The sequence below is a fragment of the Pongo abelii genome, chromosome 5 (genome assembly GCF_028885655.2).
Source record: "Pongo abelii isolate AG06213 chromosome 5, NHGRI_mPonAbe1-v2.0_pri, whole genome shotgun sequence".
NCBI lineage: Eukaryota > Metazoa > Chordata > Mammalia > Primates > Hominidae > Pongo > Pongo abelii.
This window is the reverse complement of record NC_071990.2, coordinates 26,643,269-26,663,091: the sequence shown is the minus strand read 5'-3', so window position 1 is coordinate 26,663,091 and position 19,823 is coordinate 26,643,269. Positions and strand designations below refer to the sequence as shown.

The 19,823-nt window shown below is 46.9% G+C and overlaps 1 protein-coding gene and 3 non-coding genes across 8 annotated transcripts; 1 reads left to right on the top strand and 3 right to left on the bottom strand.

Annotated features, from left to right (window-relative positions):
• Positions 1–974: 974 nt before the first annotated feature.
• On the bottom strand, positions 975–19,436 carry HMGN4 (high mobility group nucleosomal binding domain 4). Of its 5 annotated transcripts, none has more exons than XR_008526630.1 (3): positions 19,343–19,436; positions 9,411–9,686; positions 975–2,790 (listed from the first exon to the last, which is right to left on the bottom strand). XR_008526630.1 is itself a non-coding variant. In XM_009241519.4 (2 exons), exon 2 carries the CDS (start codon positions 2,708–2,710, stop codon positions 2,438–2,440), a length of 273 nt encoding a protein of 90 aa, XP_009239794.1. In that variant the 5' UTR covers positions 2,711–2,790; positions 9,411–9,665; the 3' UTR covers positions 975–2,437. The 5 variants fall into 5 exon arrangements, 1 of the variants encoding a protein (XP_009239794.1); XR_010140412.1 differs by lacking the exon at positions 19,343–19,436 and adding an exon at positions 18,134–18,423 and having other exon boundaries at positions 9,411–9,731; XR_010140410.1 differs by lacking the exon at positions 19,343–19,436 and adding an exon at positions 18,134–18,420.
• On the bottom strand, positions 9,791–9,863 carry TRNAV-CAC (transfer RNA valine (anticodon CAC)). The gene has a single exon. It is a non-coding gene; the product is annotated as a tRNA-Val (tRNA).
• On the bottom strand, positions 10,337–10,409 carry TRNAR-ACG (transfer RNA arginine (anticodon ACG)). Its single transcript has one exon. It is a non-coding gene; the product is annotated as a tRNA-Arg (tRNA).
• Positions 18,443–18,516, top strand: TRNAT-AGU (transfer RNA threonine (anticodon AGU)). Its single transcript has one exon. It is a non-coding gene; the product is annotated as a tRNA-Thr (tRNA).
• Positions 19,437–19,823: the final 387 nt, after the last annotated feature.

The following is a 19,823-nucleotide window of genomic DNA, read 5'->3' as shown; positions in this document are numbered from 1 at the left end:
CACATATATAAAACACCTTAGATTGTGCCATTTCTTTGCTGAAAACTCTAATGGCACCGGGCATGGTGGCTCATGCCTGTAATCCCAGCACTTTGGGAGGCCGAGGCGGGCTGATCACTTGAGGCCAGGAGGTTGAGACCAGCCTGGCCAATATGGCAAAACCCCGTCTCTTCTAAAAATGCAAAATAATAATAATAGTAATAATAAAATTAGCCGGGCCTGGTGGTAGGTGCCTGTAATACCAGCTACTCGGGAGGCTGAGGCAGGAGAATCGGGGGCGGAGGTTGCAGTGAGCAGAGATTGCGCCACTGCACTCTAGCCTGGGTAACAGAGTGAGACTCCATTTCAAAAAAAAAAAAAAAAAAAAAAAAAAAGAAGCAGAGACATGGCCGGTCGTGGTGGCGCACGTCTGTAATCCCAGCACTTTGGAAGGCTGAGGAGGGTGGATCACCTGAGGTCAGGAGTTCGAGACCAGCATGGCCAACATGGTGAAACTCCATCTCTACTAAAAATACAAACATTGGCCGGGTTTGGTGGTGCACCCCTGTAGTCCCAGGTACTCGGAGGCTGAGGCAGACGAATCGCTTGAACCCGGGAGGTGGAGGTTGCAGTGAGCCGAGATCACACCACTGCACTCCAGTCTGGGAGACAGAGTGAGACTCTGTCTGGAAAAAAAAAAAAAAGCAGACACCAAAACCTAGACTACGCTGAGCATTAGAAAAAGAAATTACAGGTATAATAAGGACTAAGAAGAAACAAAATTGTTTGTATACACAGAATATATGGTTGTCTATGTAAAAAAAAAAAAAAACCCACAAGAATATGCAGATACAAGAATGACAGGTAGCAAGGTTGCTGGATACAAAAATTGAAATCAACAGTAGCTAAAAACAGAAAATGTAGTAACTAAAAATATACCATACGAAGTAGTGTTAAAAAGCATAAAGTCCCTAGGAAATATTAACAAGAAGACCTTTATGGAGAAAATTATAAACTTTATTGAAAGATATTTCAAAGGCCTAAGTAAATGGAGAGCTGTACCATATTCATGTATTGGAAGACAACATTGTAAAGATGACATGGTTTACCAGATTAATCTATAAATTCAATACAGATCCAATCAAAATTTCAATGTTCTTGGGTTTGTTTGATTTATAAATTGTTGGTCTAATTCTAGAAGTAATATGGAGGAACAGTTGGCTAAGAATAGCCAAGACACTCCAAGGAAGAACAATTTTGTGGTGATACTGGAGACAGAGGTGAAATTGGTTACAATTATGACAAAATGTGGAGGCATCTTGGTTTTTATCAGACCTTTTCCTAAAGTTGCAATAATCAGAACTGTACTGTTCTGCTACAAGATTAGACAAATTGATGTCAGTCAGAATAGAAACCATCAAAAGACCCACACACGTACACAAAAATTTAATTTATGAAAGAGGCAGTGTTACAAATCACTGGGGAAAGGATGAACTTTTCAGTAAATAATGCAGAGACAACCACTTCAAAATATGAAAAATGTTAAATTGAATTTCTAACTCATAATTTTCACAAAAATCAGTTCAGGACAGACTAAAGACAAATGTGAAAGGCAAAATTATAAAATTTCCACAAGGCAGTAAAGAATATATTTATGACTTTGGGTAGGAAAGGATCTCCCCCCAAACCAACTTGTATTCAGCTTTATATGATATTTTTTAAAAACATTTACTTTCAGCAGGAAATAGGCAACGATCTATAACATTTTACAATTTCCAAACTCCCCTCCTCCAAAAGTCACTGTAGAAGTTAACAACGTATGTCGTTGCTGTTTTGAACAAGAAAGATTTTCAGAGAGGGTGGACACTTCACATGAGGCATGTATGAGCTTTTCACAGGCCCACTTTGACATGGAGGGAATAAAGTAAAACCAGCAGGATGAATCCACAAACTGAAAACAGGAATCTTGGCTCTTTTAAGTGACACCATCTCGATGTCATCAACAGAAAGCCTGAGTTTTGTTACCTAACACAGTTGATTTTAGGGTTGCCAAGACCACATCAAAACTCTCGGTTTAAGGAAGTCAAGTCTATGCTGATGGCATCAGGGAAAGAGGAGACACGAAGTTTTGGTTCCCCACACTGTAAGGCTTCCGTGCCAAAGTGGCTGACATGTGAATGTCAGAGAATCTCTCCTGGGAATCAAGGGAATCAAGAACAATCTTCAAAAACCAGGACAGAAAATCCTATTTCCCCTTATTTCAATTCAGTTTCTGAGATACACCCTATTAGTGGTACTTGCCCTTTCCACAAAAGACAACGAGGAAGTGTCCTGTGTGCTAACAACATAACTTAAAAAAGAGAGCCAAAATTCTACAGTTTTATAAAACTTGATTTAAAAAAATAGTATTTCAAACAGTAGAGTCACTGTAAGTACACAGCTATCAAAAATGTACATTTCACTTGGCATCCCCAGAGCCTTCTGCTTTCTGGGACTGGAGTGTAGAGGCATCTCGGTTTTTTGCAGGGTTGTTCCCATCCTTGCCAGCATCTGCTTTCCCCTTTCTCCCTTTGGGAAGCTTCTCTCCCTTCTTTGCTGAGGCCTTTTTAGGCCTGGGCTCTGGTTTTGGAGGAGCTGGTTTAGCAGACAACCGTGCTGATCTCCTTTGTGGCTCATCCTTCACCTTTGCTTTATCACCTTTAGCATCTCCTTTTGCCTTTCTCTTGGGCATGGTGGCAGCAGTGTTCGTAGGTGGCTTGAGCAGTCCTGTTGGGTGCTTCTGTCCTCCTCACGCTGCTCCTGGAAAGATGTCTTTAACAAGACACAAAAAGTGTAAACCATAAAGGGAAAGACTGACCAATGTAAACATTAAAAATAAAATTTGACTATATTGTTAATAATTTGTGTATATCAAAAAAGATAGCATAATAAAAGTAAAACAATAAGTACCAGCTTGGCAAAGATATGTGTAACACATATAATGGACAAAATGTTAGAATCCTGAATACATAAAGCATTCCTATAGATCCATGAGAAAAGGACAAAATGAAAATTTTAAAACTATGGCAAAAAATGTTAACAGGTACTTCTTGGAAGCATGAGTGAGGAATAAGCACCTAAAAATATATAAGAAGTACATATTAAAAGCATAGGATATAACATTTCATATCCATCAAATTGAGGAAAACCAAGTTGTCTGACAATATCAAGGGCTCACCTGATATGGAGCAATCAAAACCCTTATGTACTGCTGTGTGTGTGTGCCAATTAGTGTATTTGCTTTTGGAAACAGTGGTTATTTGTAAAGCACTCTGCAAACAGTGGTATTGTGTAAAGCAATTTTACTTCTAGGTGTTTACTTAGAGGGATTCTTGGAGGTGTGGACAGGAGATCTCCACAAGAATGTTTCTAGCAACACTGTAATTTCAAAAACCTGTAAATCACCCAAATGTCCTTCAGTAGTAGAAGGGATACATATATTTTGGTAGTATCTATAAAAGGGAATACTATTCAGCAGCAGAAACAAATAGATTACAGGTACGTTCAAAAACGAGGATGAATCTCAAGAATATAATGCCGAACAAAAATAGCAAGTTGCAGAATATGTACACTATAGATCCATTTACACATGTAAAACTATGACATGTTGAGGCCACAGACATATAGTAAAACTTAAAAAAAAAGGGATAAATAAAAATTGGACAGTGGTCATCTCTTGGGAGTTGGGAAGGGGATGTACTTGGAGAAGGCATGTAGGTTAGTCCAGAGATGGGGGAGGTTGTGTTCTCTTCTTTAAACTGTAGGGGAAGCACATAGCTGGAGTATTATCTATGTCTTACACAGAAAAATTGCATGTGTCTGCTCAAGAATTAATAAAAGTACTAAAAAATCTGGGTAGCCCAGAGCACAGATTGAGAGCCACACAGGTAGGAAATAGAAAATAGTTTGAGTTTGAGTAATTAGGACTTAGGCCTAGGGCTGGCATTCATAGGCACCGTGTGACTTTTTTAAAGCTTTTGTCTATCATACCTTCTGCCCCACCCTTGAAAACATTTACTGAGAAATTCTGTAACCTTGTGAGTGGCCACCATTCTACAACATTATGATTATTTTTTTAATCTTGTCTCCAAATTGCTCCAGTTTTTTTTTTTTGAGACGGAGTCTCAGAGTCTCGCTCTGTCACCCAGGCTGGAGTGCAGTGGTGCGATCTCGGCTCACTGCAACCTCTGCCTCCCGGGTTCAAGCAATTCTCCTGCCTCAGCCTCCTGGGTAGCTGGGATTACAGGCGCACGCCACCATACCCAGCCAATTTTTGTATTTTTACTAGAGACAGGGTTTCACCGTGTTGGACAGGCTAGTCTCCAACTGCTGACATCAGATGATCCACCTGAGAATTGCCTGAACCTGGGAGGCAGAGGTTGCAGTGAGCCGAGATCGTGCCACTGCATTCCAGCCTGGGGGACAGAGAGAGACTCTGCCTCAAAAAAAAAAAAAAAAAAAAGGTAATGGTGCCACTGAGACATACAGTTCTACTGATCTAACTACACCTGACCTGCTCTCTTCTGAAGAAATCCTTGCCTAGACATTACATGAATTTATTGCTAATTTTTGTCTTTTTCCCTTTATTTCAAATGCAACATTAAGGAATCATTTTAACAATTTTTAGGAAACAAAAGGAGCTACTCTTACAATGAAGGAACCAGTGAAAATCACTTTGTCTAATGGTAGGGTGACTTGATTTATACCTGTTGCCCTAGTATAATTATTCATAATGTTCCCTTTTACTTTGAAAAGTGACCCAACTTGGGCAATGAATAATAAGGTTACCCCAAATATTCTGTATATATTTTTAGAGGCCTTTATGTTATCAGAGAATGAGAGTGTTTAACCAAAAAGTGAGCTTTTGGCTTAGCACACATTTCCCTAAGAATGGATACTCCATACCATTCTCCTTCCATCTCACTCCAAAATTGTTTCTCAGCCCATTTCCTGGTGTGAGAATGCTCACACAGTCTCTTTTCCTGGGTTCAGTCTTCTTGGAGTTAGATCCATTGAAGTCCATCCCAAGTAGGGGGGCCATGATCTCCACATGTCAAAGGCCAAAATACAGCAGGTGACAAAATAAAATCAGGAAAAATAGGCCACTGCCTGGATGCTGTATCTGAGTATATAAATATGGATTTAATTCTTGAAACTCACCTTTAGGAAGCTGATTAGGAGACCAGGTCACTGACTCTCTAGAGACCTTACAAATGTAGGAGACAGATACACACATAATGAAAAGGGACCAGGGAGATGGGTAAAAGCTCTTACCATTTCCACAAAGGACAAGGAGGTTGGAAAAGGAAGGAGCTCTCACCACACAGTGGTTTTAACTTAGAAGAAATAATTTGAGGTGGCGCAGAAGAGATTTTTAGGTAAATGAAACTCTTTTGTATGCTGCTGTAATGGCATATACTATAAAATGGTAGATGTTATGCACTTGACAAAACCCACAGAACTTCATACAGTGAGTGAACCCTGATGTAAACTATATATTTTAGTTAATAATAAGCTATCAATATTAGTTCATCATTTGTAACAAATGTACCACACCAGTGCAAGTTGTTAATAACAGGAGAAACTGAGGTAGGGGAAAGGAAGTATGTGGGAACTCTCTATCTTCTGCTCAATTTTCTGTAAACCAAAAATTGCTCTAAAAAAATGAAGTCTATTAATGTAAAAAAAAATACGCATTTTAAGAGTTCAAAAAAATAATGTTAATGATAAAATATAAAAGTCATTACAAATACTCCTTCATGCATGTGGAAGAAAAGAAAAATTATTAACTGGCAGATAAATCTTACTAGTAATTGTATAACTTTTGGAAACATAGAGAAATGACTTTCAGTGGTATCATCAGAGCAAGAAATTATCAAGACAGATACTGAAGTTATTTTCCCAAGACATGGCAGCAATTTTAAAAGTTTTAGAAATATAACAATTCCCCTTTGTTAAAATAACTCTTCCAATAACATTATATTAACAAACAACAGAGCAAGTTAGTGAAAGTTTTGAATCACTTGTTTTCATTGCACAGAACTGGACTGAAATTCTCATGAAAGCTCTCAATTTAACTCCTCATTTAACCAGATTGCTGTAGGGGAGAAGAAACATCTGCTTCATCCTTCTTCCAATCCTTTTGTTAGCATGAAGACTTGCATTTTTATCATTAGAAGAAGATCATGATGTTTAAATTAACTGGCAAAAATAGCTTTAAAAAAAAAACTAATAGTGAAATAAAAAGCAAAATAGGGTATTATGGGTGGGCCCTAATTCAATATTACTGGTGTACTTATAGGAAGAGGAGATTAGGATACAGACAACATAGAGGAACACATCTAAGGACATAGTGGGAGGTGGCCATCTGCAAGCCAAGGAGAGGCCTCAGAAGAAAGCAAACCTGCCGACATCTTGATCTTGGACTTCTACCCTCCAGAAGTCAAAGAAAATTAATTTTTGTTAAGTCACCCAGCCTGTGGTATCTTGTTTTGGCAGCCCTAGCGGACTAACATAGGAGGGAACAGTGTAAGAATTTAGTGACTCAGGCAGGGCGTGGTGGCTCACACCTGTAATCCCAGAACTTTGGGAGGCCAAGGTTGTCAGAAGTTTGAGATCAGCCTGGCCAACATGGTGAAACTCCATCTCTACTAAAAATACAAAATTAGCCAGGGGTGGTGGTGCGTGCCTGTAATCCCAGCTACTAAGGATGCTGAGGCAGGAGAATTGTTTGAACCCAGGAGGCCGAGGTTGCAGTGAGCTGAGATTGCGCCACTGCACTCCAGCCTGGGCAATAGAGTGAGATTCTGTTTCAAAAAAAAAGGAATGTAGTGACTACGGAAACATCTTGGATTAGATTAATTTGGGGGTCTCACCCAGCTCTCAAAATATATTTTTCCATGTTTTTTCTCCTTCATAGCAAGCAAATCCATGGACCAAAATGCTACCTCACTCAATACTCATTTTCACCTCATCCCTAGCAAACACAAGGCACATTTTAGCAGCATCTTTTTGTTCACTCGATGGATACGGAACTGGGTTTCTGGGAGGTAGTTCTAACTTGGGTTTTAGCCTCAATCCCACCCCAAAATCAGAAGGTTCCCCTCTTCCTCCCTGCCTCTTACTTAAGGAGAGATCGTGTTTGGGGGTTGAAGGGAAGATCTGGAAGAAAGTTAAGAACACCAAGCTTAGGAAGGAGAGAATAAAGAATATAATTAAAATACAACAAAAAATGCACAGGCAAATGCTGGGCACGGTGGCTCACGCCTGTAATCCCAGCACTTTGGGAGGTGGAGGCAGGTGGATCACTTGAGGTCAGGAGTTCAAGACCAGCCTGGCCAACATGGTGAAACCCATTTCTACTAAAAATACAAAAATTAGCTGGGTGTGGTGGCATATGCCTATAGTCCCAACTACTTGGGAGGCTGAGGCAGGAGAATCACTTGAGCCCGGGAGGCGGAGGTTGTAGTGAGCCAAGATTGTGCCACTGCACTCCAGCCTGGGTGACAGAGCAAGACCCGGTCTCAAAAAAAAAAAAAGAAAAAAAAAAAAGATTCACAGGCAAGATGTAGTGTGCTACAGAAGCAAGAGGTCACATGGTGTCAGTCACTCTCCAGGGCCTGTTTGTTCTTCATCTTCCAAAGTATTAGAGACGTAGCATGAGTTTCCATGGAGGTTACGTGAGAGAGACTGGGAGATGCAGGGGTAGAAAGGAAAGATGAGAAAACACAGGGTGTCTAAAAGGGTAGGTTTGCTGCTGCAGCTTGCCAGAATGCATCTGGTTTAAAGAGGAGTGAGCCATAAGCTCCCCAACAGTCACCCATCTGGAAAGGTTGGTTAGGGGTTCCAACCTTTAGCTTCCAGGCTAAAGTATTCCTGCTAACTGGGATCACAGAAAGATGAAGAGGATGAATCCTTGTCATCTCCTAGGACCCTGGAACCTTTGCCCCCTTTCTGGGCACCACAATAACTTGCTTATATTTCTGAGTAGTACAGAGGGGATTTTAAATGAAAATGTATTAGACAGGTTGCTGTTGAGCACATGCCCAAGTTTATTGTCTTGCTAACCAAGGTATTATCTTGCTAGCCAAGATGTTGTTTTGTTAAGGGAACCAGCAAGATGACAAAAGAATGGACCTTTCAAGTCAACGTGTACCCAAGCAGCCTGTTTAAGAAAACGATAAAAAGAAAACAGCTCATTAACGTTGTCCTTTTCTTTTTTCTTTTCTTTCTTTCTTTTTTTTTTTTTTAATTTTGCGGACCCACCAAAGAATGCAGCCCTTCTTTTCTCATGGTCATAAAAATATCACATTCAGTCGGGCGCGGTGGCTCATGCCTGTAATCTCAGCACTTTGGGAGACCGAGGCGGGCGGATCACTTGAGGTCAGGAGTTTGAGACCAGCCTGGCCAATATGGTGAAACTCCGTCTCTAACTAAAAATACAAAAATTATCCGGGTGTAGTGTTGCACACCTGTAGTCCCAGCTGCTCGGGAGCCTGAGGCACAAGAATCGCTTGTGTGGAGGTTGCAGTGAGCGAGATCGCACCATTGCACCCCAGCCTGGACGACAGAGTGAGACTCCGTCTCAAAAACAAACAAACAAACAAAAACAAACACATCACATTCTTATCAGTCATTTGAGGGAACCTGGAGCAATATGATCTGAGAGGCTACGCTTGGCTAATCCCTAGAAAAAGTAGTAATACATCTAAGAAGGAAATCTCTTTTAGGGAACACCCGAGGCTGCCAGGTGACACAACAAAACTTTCTCATAAAAGCTTTTCATTAATCCAATTAACTTGTAAGCAAGCCATGTGGCAGGCAGAGGTAAGAGGCCAAACACCAAGGCACCAGTCCTGATTCTAAACAAGTGCTGGTCCATTTCTTAACTTTGGGATCCATTTTTCCTTTGTGATGGGATAGCAAAAGGTCAAAGTGGAGGAAGACTCAGCCTTTAGGTGTCTCCTCAACGAGGGTTTCTCGAAGGTAAATTGGGGAGGAAGGGAGAGCCCAAGGCAGATCAGTCCAACCTGCCAGTCACCACCTCTTCAAGGCCACAGCCCTGCGGGAGCAATCCTTTCAAATCCCCTTCCTTCCTTCTTTTAGAACGCCCCTAGAGAGCCGATTAGGACTTCTCATCCCGGTCGGGCCTGCGGCTCTCTGTGACCCCACCTCTGGATTCAGCTTTTCCCAGGGATTCACACTCGGAGCTCAGGAGAGATGCTGCGATTACTCTGGAGACGGGAAGACACGCGGGGCTGACCGGGCCCAAGGCCCCTAATCATGACCTGGGCCAGCTGGCAGGAGGTTCCTAAGTATACGGAGGGCGGCGGGACCCCCCCACCACGTCCCTCATTTTCCGGGGTAGCGCACAAAGTCTGTGAGGCACTTACCCGAGTCTCGTGGCCGTCCGAGGGGCGCGGGAATCCCAGCTGAGGCCCGTGACGCGCTGGAGCCCTAGGCGTGGGCAGGGCCAGCACCAGCCCTAAGACGGAGAAGACGAGCGGAGCCCGGCTCCTCCAGGAACAGGAAGGCGAGGGAAGGTGAGGATGCGCTTCCGGGGCTGCAGGCGGGGAGCCGCCCCGAGTCCAAGCCGGAGGGAGCTGGTTCTCCCCCTGGCGATACGTGTGTGAGCCTCTGAGGCCCGCCCTAAGCACTGCTGCCCCGATCTAGCAAGACAAGAAGACAGGAAATTTGTGACGGCCTGAAAAAATCTTTAAAAGATACACACTGTAAGAATTTCGTAGTAAGATGAGGAAAAAAAAAAAAAAAATGTTTCCGCCCGGTTTCGAACCGGGGACCTTTCGCGTGTGAGGCGAACGTGATAACCACTACACTACGGAAACTCGCTGGGGTAGTACTTTTCAGAGTAAGTAGTTCTGCCTGCCTAGTTCCGTGTTTCTTCGTTCCAAGCGCGAGTTTTGCTGATGTGCGCGTGTGTCTCTGTACCGACCTCTCAAACCAGAAAAACCAATGAAAAGCTCAGACCTAGCCCCTCCAGTGTTCAAACTGAAGTCATAGAATTTATTCTACAAATGACTGAATAGGGAAGAACACAATAGAGACTTTAATTTAATCTCTGAACGGTCCTTCGTACTTCGGCCAAAATGGCCAGGCACGACTTGGGTAGGGCGAGCGTTTCTCTGACGTAGTTGGCGTTACCACGTGGTCAGTGGCAGAATGCTCCGCAGAGAAACGATAACCCCATATGTTGTCGTGAGCGGCCCCTCTTGCTTCTGAGACTTCCAGGCAAATTTAAGATGCGGGAATTTCCTTACCCCTGCAGAGTCAGAAAGTTGTAAAATGAACCTTCCTATACCGAGCCAGCCAGGAGTCGAACCTGGAATCTTCTGATCCGTAGTCAGACGCGTTATCCATTGCGCCACTGGCCCCGCGCGTTCCTCAATGGCGAGGTATTTCATAAGAAACTAGATTGTACCCGTAATGTCCGGGCGAAGGCCTGTAAGCTGCGTTTGCCTGCTGGTCCAGGCTCGCAGCTCATGGACTCCCTGGTAGCTACTTCTGCATACTCCTCGTAGCCTTCATTCCTTTCTCGGTCTGTCTCTGCCGGCTGAAAAATGGCGGTGAAAAGCAAGCCCTGCATCCTCTCTGCCCCAATATCACAGCTCCATTAATGCGTTCGTTCATTCAACCAGTATTAGTGTTCAAGGCACTGCAGATAACGGTGAAGAAAACATGAGAGACCCTTGCTCTCAAGATTACATGGCAGTGGCGGAAGCGGATAATAAAGCACTAAATAAACAAAATAATAGTGATAGGCGATTGGAGAAAAATAATAATAAAACAGGGAAAGAGGATAGGAAAGGCCAGCAGTAAAAGTGATGAATGAGAAATAAATGCTGATATCGGGGGAAAAGAGTGATCTGGAACAGGGAAAATCGCTAGGGAAAAGGCCTGGAGGTGGAAGCAGGCTTGGGAGTTATGTTGAGGATGCCGGTACTCAGTGGAGAGGAATAGGAGATCCTGGGAGACCACCTCCAGCTTTATAGGCCCTTGTAAGGACTCTGGCCAGCTTTACAGGCTCTTGTAAGGACTCTGGCTGGTATTCTGTAGGAAACTGGAAGCCGTTGTACGGGCGACGTGGTCTGAGTTTTTATTTGTCTCTCTGTGGGTCTTTTTTTTTTTTCTTCAAATATTTTACTAAGCGAAACTGTGCAAGGCATCCTCACTGCATGCTGCTTCTACTGCAGGGCCTTGATCTCAGAATTTGACAGCTTTATAAGGAGCATCATCAACCCGGACACACATATGAATGTTCATTTGTTCACTTTGAAAGCAAACAAACGTCTCATATGTGTGTGTTTTAGTTTGTCCATATTTCTGAGAATAAATCATCCCCATGCCTGGTGAGCATTTTAAATAAGTTGAGGTCTACTAAACAGAAGTAAAACTGCCTGATATTGAGAATATACACGTTGAGATTAGAAAATATTTGTTTTCAGTTCATAAGGTTTCAACAGCCCTTACAAAAAATATTCTGCTCTTTCTGCACAAACATTAAGGTAGACCTAGTTTATGGATTCCTCCCTAGGCAATAGCATAGGGATCTTCTCGTTAGGTTTTGTACTATGGACCCCAAGGGCAGCTGTATCTCAGAATAATACTTTTAAATATACGAAAGAAAATATAAATATATAAGATTTCAAAAGAAAACTAATTATGTTAAAATAGGTTACCAAAACTTTTTTTGTTGTTGTTTTTTTGGAGACAGAATTTTGCTCTTTTTTTTTTTTTTTTTTTTTTTTTTTTTTTTTTTTTTTAAATTTATGAAGTATTTATTGATCGTTCTTGGGTGTTTCTCGGAGAGGGGGATATGGGAGGGTCATAGGATAATAGTGGAGAGAAGGTCAGGAGATAAACACATGAACAAAGGTCTCTGGTTTTCCTAGGCAGAGGTCCCTGCGGCCTTCTGCAGTGTTTGTGCCCCTGGGTACTTGAGATTAGGGAGTGGTGATGACTCTTAAAGGGCATGCTGCCTTCAAGCATCTGTTTAACAAAGCACATCTTGCACCGCCCTTAATCCATTTAACCCTAAGTTGACACAGCATATGTTTCAGAGAGCATGGGGCTGGGGGAAAGGCCATAGATCAACAGCACCCCAAGGCAGAAGAATTTCTCCTAGTCAGAACAAAATGGAGTCTCCTATGCCCACCCCATTCTACACAGACACAGCAACAATCTGATCTCTCCTTCCTTTCCCCACACTTCCTCCCCTTCTCTTCAACAAAACCGCCATCGTCCTCATGGCCCGCTCCCGATGGTCGCTGTCTCTTTGGAGCTGTTGGGTACACCTCCCAGACAGGGCAGCCAGGCAGAGGCGCTCCTCACGTCCCAGACAGGGCGGCCGGGCAGAGGTGCTCCTCGCTTCCCAGACGGGGCCGCCCGGGCAGAGGCGCTCCTCTCCTCCCAGACGGGGCGGCCGGGCAGAGGCTCTCCTCACATCCCAGACGATGGGCAGCCGGGTAGAGGCGCTCCTCACATCCCAGACGGGGCGGCCGGGCAGAGGCGCTCCTCACTTCCCAGACGGGGCCGCCCGGGCAGAGGCGCTCCTCGCTTCCCAGAAGGGGCCGCCCGGGCAGAGGCGCTCCTCGCTTCCCAGACGGGGCTGCCCGGGCAGAGGTGCTCCTCACTTCCCAGACGGGGCCGCCCGGGCAGAGGCGCTCCTCACTTCCTCCCAGACCGGGTGGCAGCCGGGCAGAGGTGCTCCTCACCTCCCAGACGGGGCGGCCGGGCAGAGGCGCTCCTCACCTCCCAGAGGGGGCGGCCGGGCAGAGGCGCTCCTCACTTCCCAGACGGTGTGGCGGCTGGGCAGAGGCGCTCCTCCCTTCCCAGATGGGGCAGCCAGGCAGAGGCGCTCCCCACTTCCTCCCAGACGGGGTGGCGGCCAGGCAGAGGCGCTCCTCACTTCCCAGAGGGGGCGGCCGGGCAGAGGTGCTCCTCACTTCCTCCCAGACGGGGTGGCAGCCGGGCAGAGGCACTCCTCACCTCCCAGACGGGGCAGCCGGGCAGAGGTGTTCCTCATCTCCCAGACGGGGCGGCCGGGCAGAGGTGCTCCTCATCTCCCAGACGGGGCAGCCGGGCAGAGGTGCTCCACACTTCCTCCCAGACGGGGTGACGGCCGGGCAGAGGCACTCCTCACCTCCCAGACGGGGCGGCCGGGCAGAGGCGCTCCTCACCTCCCAGACGGAGTGGTCAGGCAGAGGCGCTCCTCACTTCCCATATGGGGTGGCGGCCGGGCAGAGGCGCTCCTCACTTCCCAGATGGGGCAGCCGGGCAGAGGCGCTCCTCACTTCCTCCCAGACGGGGTGGCGGCCAGGCAGAGGCGCTCCTCACTTCCCAGACGGGGCGGCCGGGCAGAGGTGCTCCTCACTTCCTCCCAGACGGGGTGGCGGCCGGGCAGAGGTGCTCCTCACCTCCCAGACGGGGCGGCCAGGCAGAGGCGCTCCTCCCTTCCCAGACGGAGTGGCCAGGCAGAGGCGCTCCTCACCTCCCAGAGTGGGCGGCCGGGCAGAGGCGCTCCTCACTTCCCAGAGTGGGCGGCCGGGCAGAGGCGCTCCTCACTTCCTCCCAGACGGGGTGGCGGCCAGGCAGAGGCGCTCCTCACCTCCCAGACGGGGCGGCCGGGCAGAGGCACTCCTCACCTCCCAGAGTGGGCGGCCGGGCAGAGGCGCTCCTCACTTCCCATAGGGGGTGGCAGCCAGGCAGAGGCGCTCCTCACTTCCCAGATGGGGCAGCTGGGCAGAGATGCTCCTCACTTCCTCCCAGATGGGGTGGCGGCCAGGCAGAGGCGCTCCTCACCTCCCTGACGGGGCGGCCGGGCAGAGGCACTCCTCACCTCCCAGAGTGGGCGGCCGGGCAGAGGCGCTCCTCACTTCCCAGAGTGGGCGGCCGGGCAGAGGCGCTCATCACTTCCCATAGGGGGTGGCAGCCGGGCAGAGGCGCTCCTCACTTCCCAGATGGGGCAGCTGGGCAGAGGTGCTCCTCACTTCCTCCCAGACGGGGTGGTGGCCAGGCAGAGGCGCTCCTCACCTCCCAGGCGGGGCGGCCGGGCAGAGGCGCTCCTCACCTCCCAGGCGGGGCGGCCGGGCAGAGGCGCTCCTCACCTCCCAGAAGGGGTGGCTGGGCAGAGGCGCTCCTCACTTCCCACATGGGGTGGCAGCCGGGCAGAGGCCCTCCTCACTTCCCAGACGGGGTGGCGGCCAGGCAGAGGCGCTCCTCACTTCCCAGATGGGGCAACCGGGCAGAGGCGCTCCTCACTTCCTCCCAGACGGGGTGGAGGCCAGGCAGAGGCGCTCCTCACTTCCCAGACGGGGCGGCCGGGCAGAGGCGCTCCTCACTTCCTCCCAGACGGGGTGGCGGCCGGGCAGAGGCGCTCCTCACCTCCCAGACGGGGCGGCCGGGCAGAGGTGCTCCTCATCTCCCAGACGGGGCAGCCGGGCAGAGGCGCTCCTCACTTCCTCCCAGACGGGGTGGCGGCCGGGCAGAGGCGCTCCTCACCTCCCAGACGATGGGTGGCCGGGCAGAGGCGCTCCTCACTTCCCAGATAGGGCGGCCGGGCAGAGGGGCTCCTCATATCCCAGACGATGGGCGGCCAGGCAGAGACGCTCCTCACTTCCTAGACGGGGTGGCGGCGGGGCAGAGGCTGTAATCTTAGCACTTTAAGAGGCCAAGGCAGGAGGCTGGTAGGTGGAGGTTGCAGCGAGCCGAGATCACACCACTGCACTCCAGCCTGAGCACCATTGAGCGTTGAGTTAGCGAGACTCCGTCTGCAATCCCAGCACCTCGGGAGGCTGAGGCGGGCAGATCACTAGAGGCCAGGAGCTGGAGACCAGCCCGGTCAACACGGCGAAACCCCGTCTCCACCAAAAATACAAAAACCATTCAGGCGTGGCGGCGCGCGCCTGCAATCCCAGGCACTCGGCAGGCCGAGGCAGGAGAATCACCGGAGCCCGAGGCAGGGAGGTTGCAGCGAGCCGAGATCACGGCAGTACAGTCCAGCTTCGATAACAGAGGGAGACCGAAAAAAGGGGAGAGGGAGGGGGAGGGGGAGGGGGAGGGGGAGGGGGAGGGGGAGGGGGAGGGGGAGGGGGAGGGGGAGGGGGAGGGGGAGGGGGAGAGCGAGGGCGAGGGCGAGGGCGAGGGCGAGGGCGAGGGCGAGGGCGAGAGCGAGAGCGAGAGCGAGAGCCAGAATTTTGCTCTTATTGCCCAGGCTGGAGTGCAATGGCGCGATCTCGGCTCACTGCAACCTCTGCCTCCCGGGTTCAAGCGATTCTCCTGCCTCAGCCTCTCAAGTAGCTGGGATTACAGGCATGCGCCACCACGCCCGGCTAATTTTGTATTTTTAGTAGAAACGGGGTTTCTCCATGTTGGTCAGGCTAGAGCATCCCTGGAAGTCACAGGTCCCACCTAGCACCTTAAAAATGAGCTGTAACCCAGCTGGCTGTAGGCTCTGTCCACGTTCACTGTCCTTAGTGTTTGTCTATAAAAATTTATCTGTGTTTTGCAGGCTTTGAAGACCTCCCTTGGGTGCCTCAAATTTCTTAGCCATATTCACTACAATAAATGCTTTCAGCTGGGCGCGGTGGCTCACGCCTGTAATCCCAGCACTTTGGGGGGCCGAGGTGGGCGGATCACGAGGTAAGGAAATCGAGACCAGCCTGGCCAACATGGTGAAACCCCGTGTCTACAAAAAATACAAAAAATTAGCCGGGCGTGGGTCCCAGCTACTCGGGAGGCTGAGGCAGGAGAATTACTTGAACCCGGGAGGCGGAGGTTGCAGTGAGCCGAGATCGTGCCATTGCACTCCAGCCTGGGCAATAAGAGCAAAATTCTGTCTCAAAAAAAAAAAAAGAAAAGAAAAGAAAAAGAAAAAGAAATGCTTTCGCTTTGCTTTTGGAAATCTTTCTACATCTTTTCTAACAGTTCCAGTTTCAACTTCCAGTCTTTTCTTCAGCATATATCGGAGAAACAGAGTCCAGATATATAAATCTAGATATATATCTATATATATCTAGGGTGAGGGTAGGGCAGGCTGGAAACTCTCAGGTAGAAGCTGATGCTGAAGTCTTGAAACAGAATTTCTTCTTCCTTAGGGAGGCCTTTGTTTTGCTCTCAAAGCCTTTTAACTGATTGGATAAGGCCCATCTACATGAAGGAGAATCTTTTTTTAAGGTTAACTGATTGTTAACCACATTTACAAAATAACTTCACAGAAACATGTAGATTAGTGTTTAATTGAATAACTGGGTAGCCTAAGTTGACACATACAACTATGACAGTGGTGGACTCTTCTCTGTGTTTCAGTGCAGTTTTTTTTAGTTTCACTCCCAGGCACATGGAAAACTGCACCATCTGCCACTCTCACATTGTTTTACATGACTGTCGGCAGTCTGTGACACAGCCACCTGCATCCTCTCCAATTTCGGATGTGTGGAGCGGAGACAATGTGAGGGTTCCATGGTCCCTAATCACAGTCGGAACTGAATAGAAGATATGGTTCATACCAAGAGTTCTGTAAATGATTGTTCAAAGTCTCAATTTGCTTCCAAGGCTCATCTCTGGCTAAACAATTCCTTTGACATTGTAGAAATTCTGTGCAAACTTCGTCAGCTGCCAGTCAAAGGAAAAACCAAAATAAAATACTATTGGCTCTGTTGTCTGGGGCCCACCACAGTTGGGTTAAAGCCATATTAGGTGTGACTGTGCTATTTATGATGATTATATTGACTCCAAGCACACTAATAATATGATGGCTAATCTTATAATAATAAAGTAATAAGTGCTTATTTCATGAGTCTCAATGAAAGTGAGTGCTGAGTTCATAATATGATGGCTAATCTTATAATAATAAAGTAATAAGTGCTTATTTCATGAGTCTCAATCATAGTGAGTGCTGAGTTCATAGACTTGCATCTTTTTTTTTTTTTTTGAGACGGAGTCTCGCTCTGTCGCCCAGGGTGGAGTGCAGTGGCGCTATCTCAGCTCACTGCAAGCTCTGCCTCCCGGGTTCACGCCATTCTCCTGCCTCAGCCTCCCGAGTAGCTGGGACTACAGGCGCCCACCACCACACCCGGCTAATTTTTTTGTATTTTTAGTAGAGATGGGGTTTCACCGTGTTAGCCAGGACGGTCTCGATCTCCTGACCTCGTGATCCGCCCGCCCTGGCCTCCCAAAGTGCTGGGATTACAGACGTAAGCCACCGCGCTCGGCCGACTTGCATCTTTTTATAAAAATGAAAACTCTAGTCGGCATGATCTTTTACTGTTCCCCCCATCACACGCATAGGCAAAGGTACATGCCAATGTCTGCCTTAGACTGTGATAGAGAAATCCTTCAAATATTGATACAGCTAAGGAATACTGAAATGTCTGTTTCAGCATAATCACCAGGACAACAGATTTCAAGTAAAACAGCCAAACATAATTACAGGTTTCATTTGGGAAGTTACTTTCACAGCTGTGCCAACAATTTGTATACTCTTCAGAATTTCATTAAACCCCTTTATTCAAATTATACTCCCAAGATCAGATTTATTTTTAATAGAGAACAGAATAAGTCGGAAACACATAAGCCCCCATGACAATATAGAAATTTTCTCTCTCTCTCTCTCTATATATATGTATACACACACACATACACACACACACACATATATATATAATGCTGATTTGACACATCAAATCAGATCCTTTGGACAAGTATTAGGACAAGAAAGCTTTTCTTTCTGTGTAGCTATACCGGGAAGGGGACTTCTTTATCTCTTTCCAAGATTAAGTTGTTAATTCTTAAATCTTGCATTTTTAGGAAGCAACTCTGGAACCCCATTAGTTAATCTTTAATAAGCAAGAAGCAGGTAGGTGGAGCCCAATTTTAACGGAAAGAAATGGGGTAAGGAATGACTGGAATTTTAATCTAATTCCAGTTTAATTTAAAAGCCATGAAATAGGAAACAGCTTGCTTCCTGCTAGGATCAGTTCTTGGTGCCGTAAGTGTTCTGGTGTAAATGCATTACACGACTCGGAGGAGTGTTCTGTAAATGTGGCTGGCTACCCGCTCTCCTACCCTCTTCTCCCTGAAGCCCGAGGTCATACTTTACCCACGTTAGGATGAGCTGCTTGCTATTTGAGGCAGTTTCTCGGAGGACTCTCCTGTTCGCCCCGGGGCGGAGGTCAGGCTATCGCCAGCGTTTCCCTCACCCCCTCCACCTCCCCCACGCGAAAAACTTCGTTATCCTGCAGCTGAGCGGTTTCTTAGGTCTTTTGGGGCGAAGCCAAGGTTAATCTTCAGTGTCTGAAGAAACGTCTGGCTACTTTCAAACCTCAGTAACAAGAAAGTGTATCAATGCACAGAACAAAGGCAAAGATCATCTCTTTTCCATGCTCATTTGTACCATTAACAGTATGGTGGCTCCGTGGCTTAGCTGGTTAAAGCGCCTGTCTAGTAAACAGGAGATCCTGGGTTCGAATCCCAGCGGGGCCTGTTGTAGTTTTCCTGCCTTCAAAGTACCCAGGGAACCGTTAAAATACAGGGTGAAAGGTTATTTTCCCCTATGGGGCTCCAGCAAAGTGTTTTATATGCGTCCGTTGTGAAACCTCCTTGCTTACGAAAAAGAAGCAAAGATAAATTTGGCTTTCTTTTAGAATAATGAAATTCTGAATTTCTTGTTTTTCTTACACTTTTCTTCCACATGTTATATTCTTACAACATGTACGAGAGGAACCAGGGAAAGCAGAAGGCAAACACCAAATTTAAACTACAAGCAACATCATAATCTCTAGTCATTCTATTTTCTTTCCTAGGGAAATCCTAAACAGATTCATTGTCAGAATCTGCAGGTAATGTTTTTGGAAGGTCAATCTTTCGAATGATTCATAATCTGTTGTTGAGAAGGCTGTAGCATCTCTGAAAATTCACAGCAAACAGTAAGATCTGGCCACATAAAACAAGCTGTGATTCGCTATTTAAAAATATTGCATTGTACTCAGAGTTTTTTGGAAAGGAACAAATCAAAGCAAAAACAAATATTTGTCACCAAGACTTGAGAAAAGAAGAAGCTGTCAGAGAAGCCTCCATTTGCTTATGGGGCCCACTAGAACAGGCTGACTTGAAGAAGTCCAGGAAGGGTTGAGATGCCTTCTCCCAAACTCTCCAAGAGGAAGAAAGAGAAATTGAGAAGTAGGAAAGAAGTCAGTTTTACTCTTAGCAGAAGTCCTCCACATAGAAACACAAGACCAAGGAAATGGAAGTTCACTGTAACTATTACCAACCCTCTCACCCATCTCCCAAGACCCAGCCCACAGCTCACCTGGCACAGAAAGTTCCACTTCTCTGGCTTTTGCTTTCAGAGCATATTATTTTATGTAGATTGTCAAGGATTGAAATATGATTTCCTCTTCTAGCTGTGGAGACAAAATCCCAACACTTGGAGGAACAGCTCAGAAGCAACTCTACTTTTATGGAGACTTTCTACTCCCATTCTGCAGCTTAATTCCCCACTTTTCTTTTTTTTTGTTGTTGTTTTTTTTTTGAGACGGAGCCCCGCTCTGTCACCCAGACTGGAGTGCAACGGTGTGATCTTGGCTCACTGCAACCTCTGCTTCCAGGGTTCAAGCGATTCTCCTGCCTCAGCCTCCAGAGTAGCTGGGATTACAGGTGCCCACTATTATGCCCAGCTAATTTTTGTATTTTTAGTAGAGACAGGGTTTCACCACGCTGGTCAGGCTGGTCTCAAACTCCTGACCTCAGGTGATCTGCCCACCGCAGCCTCCCAAAGTGCTGGGATTACA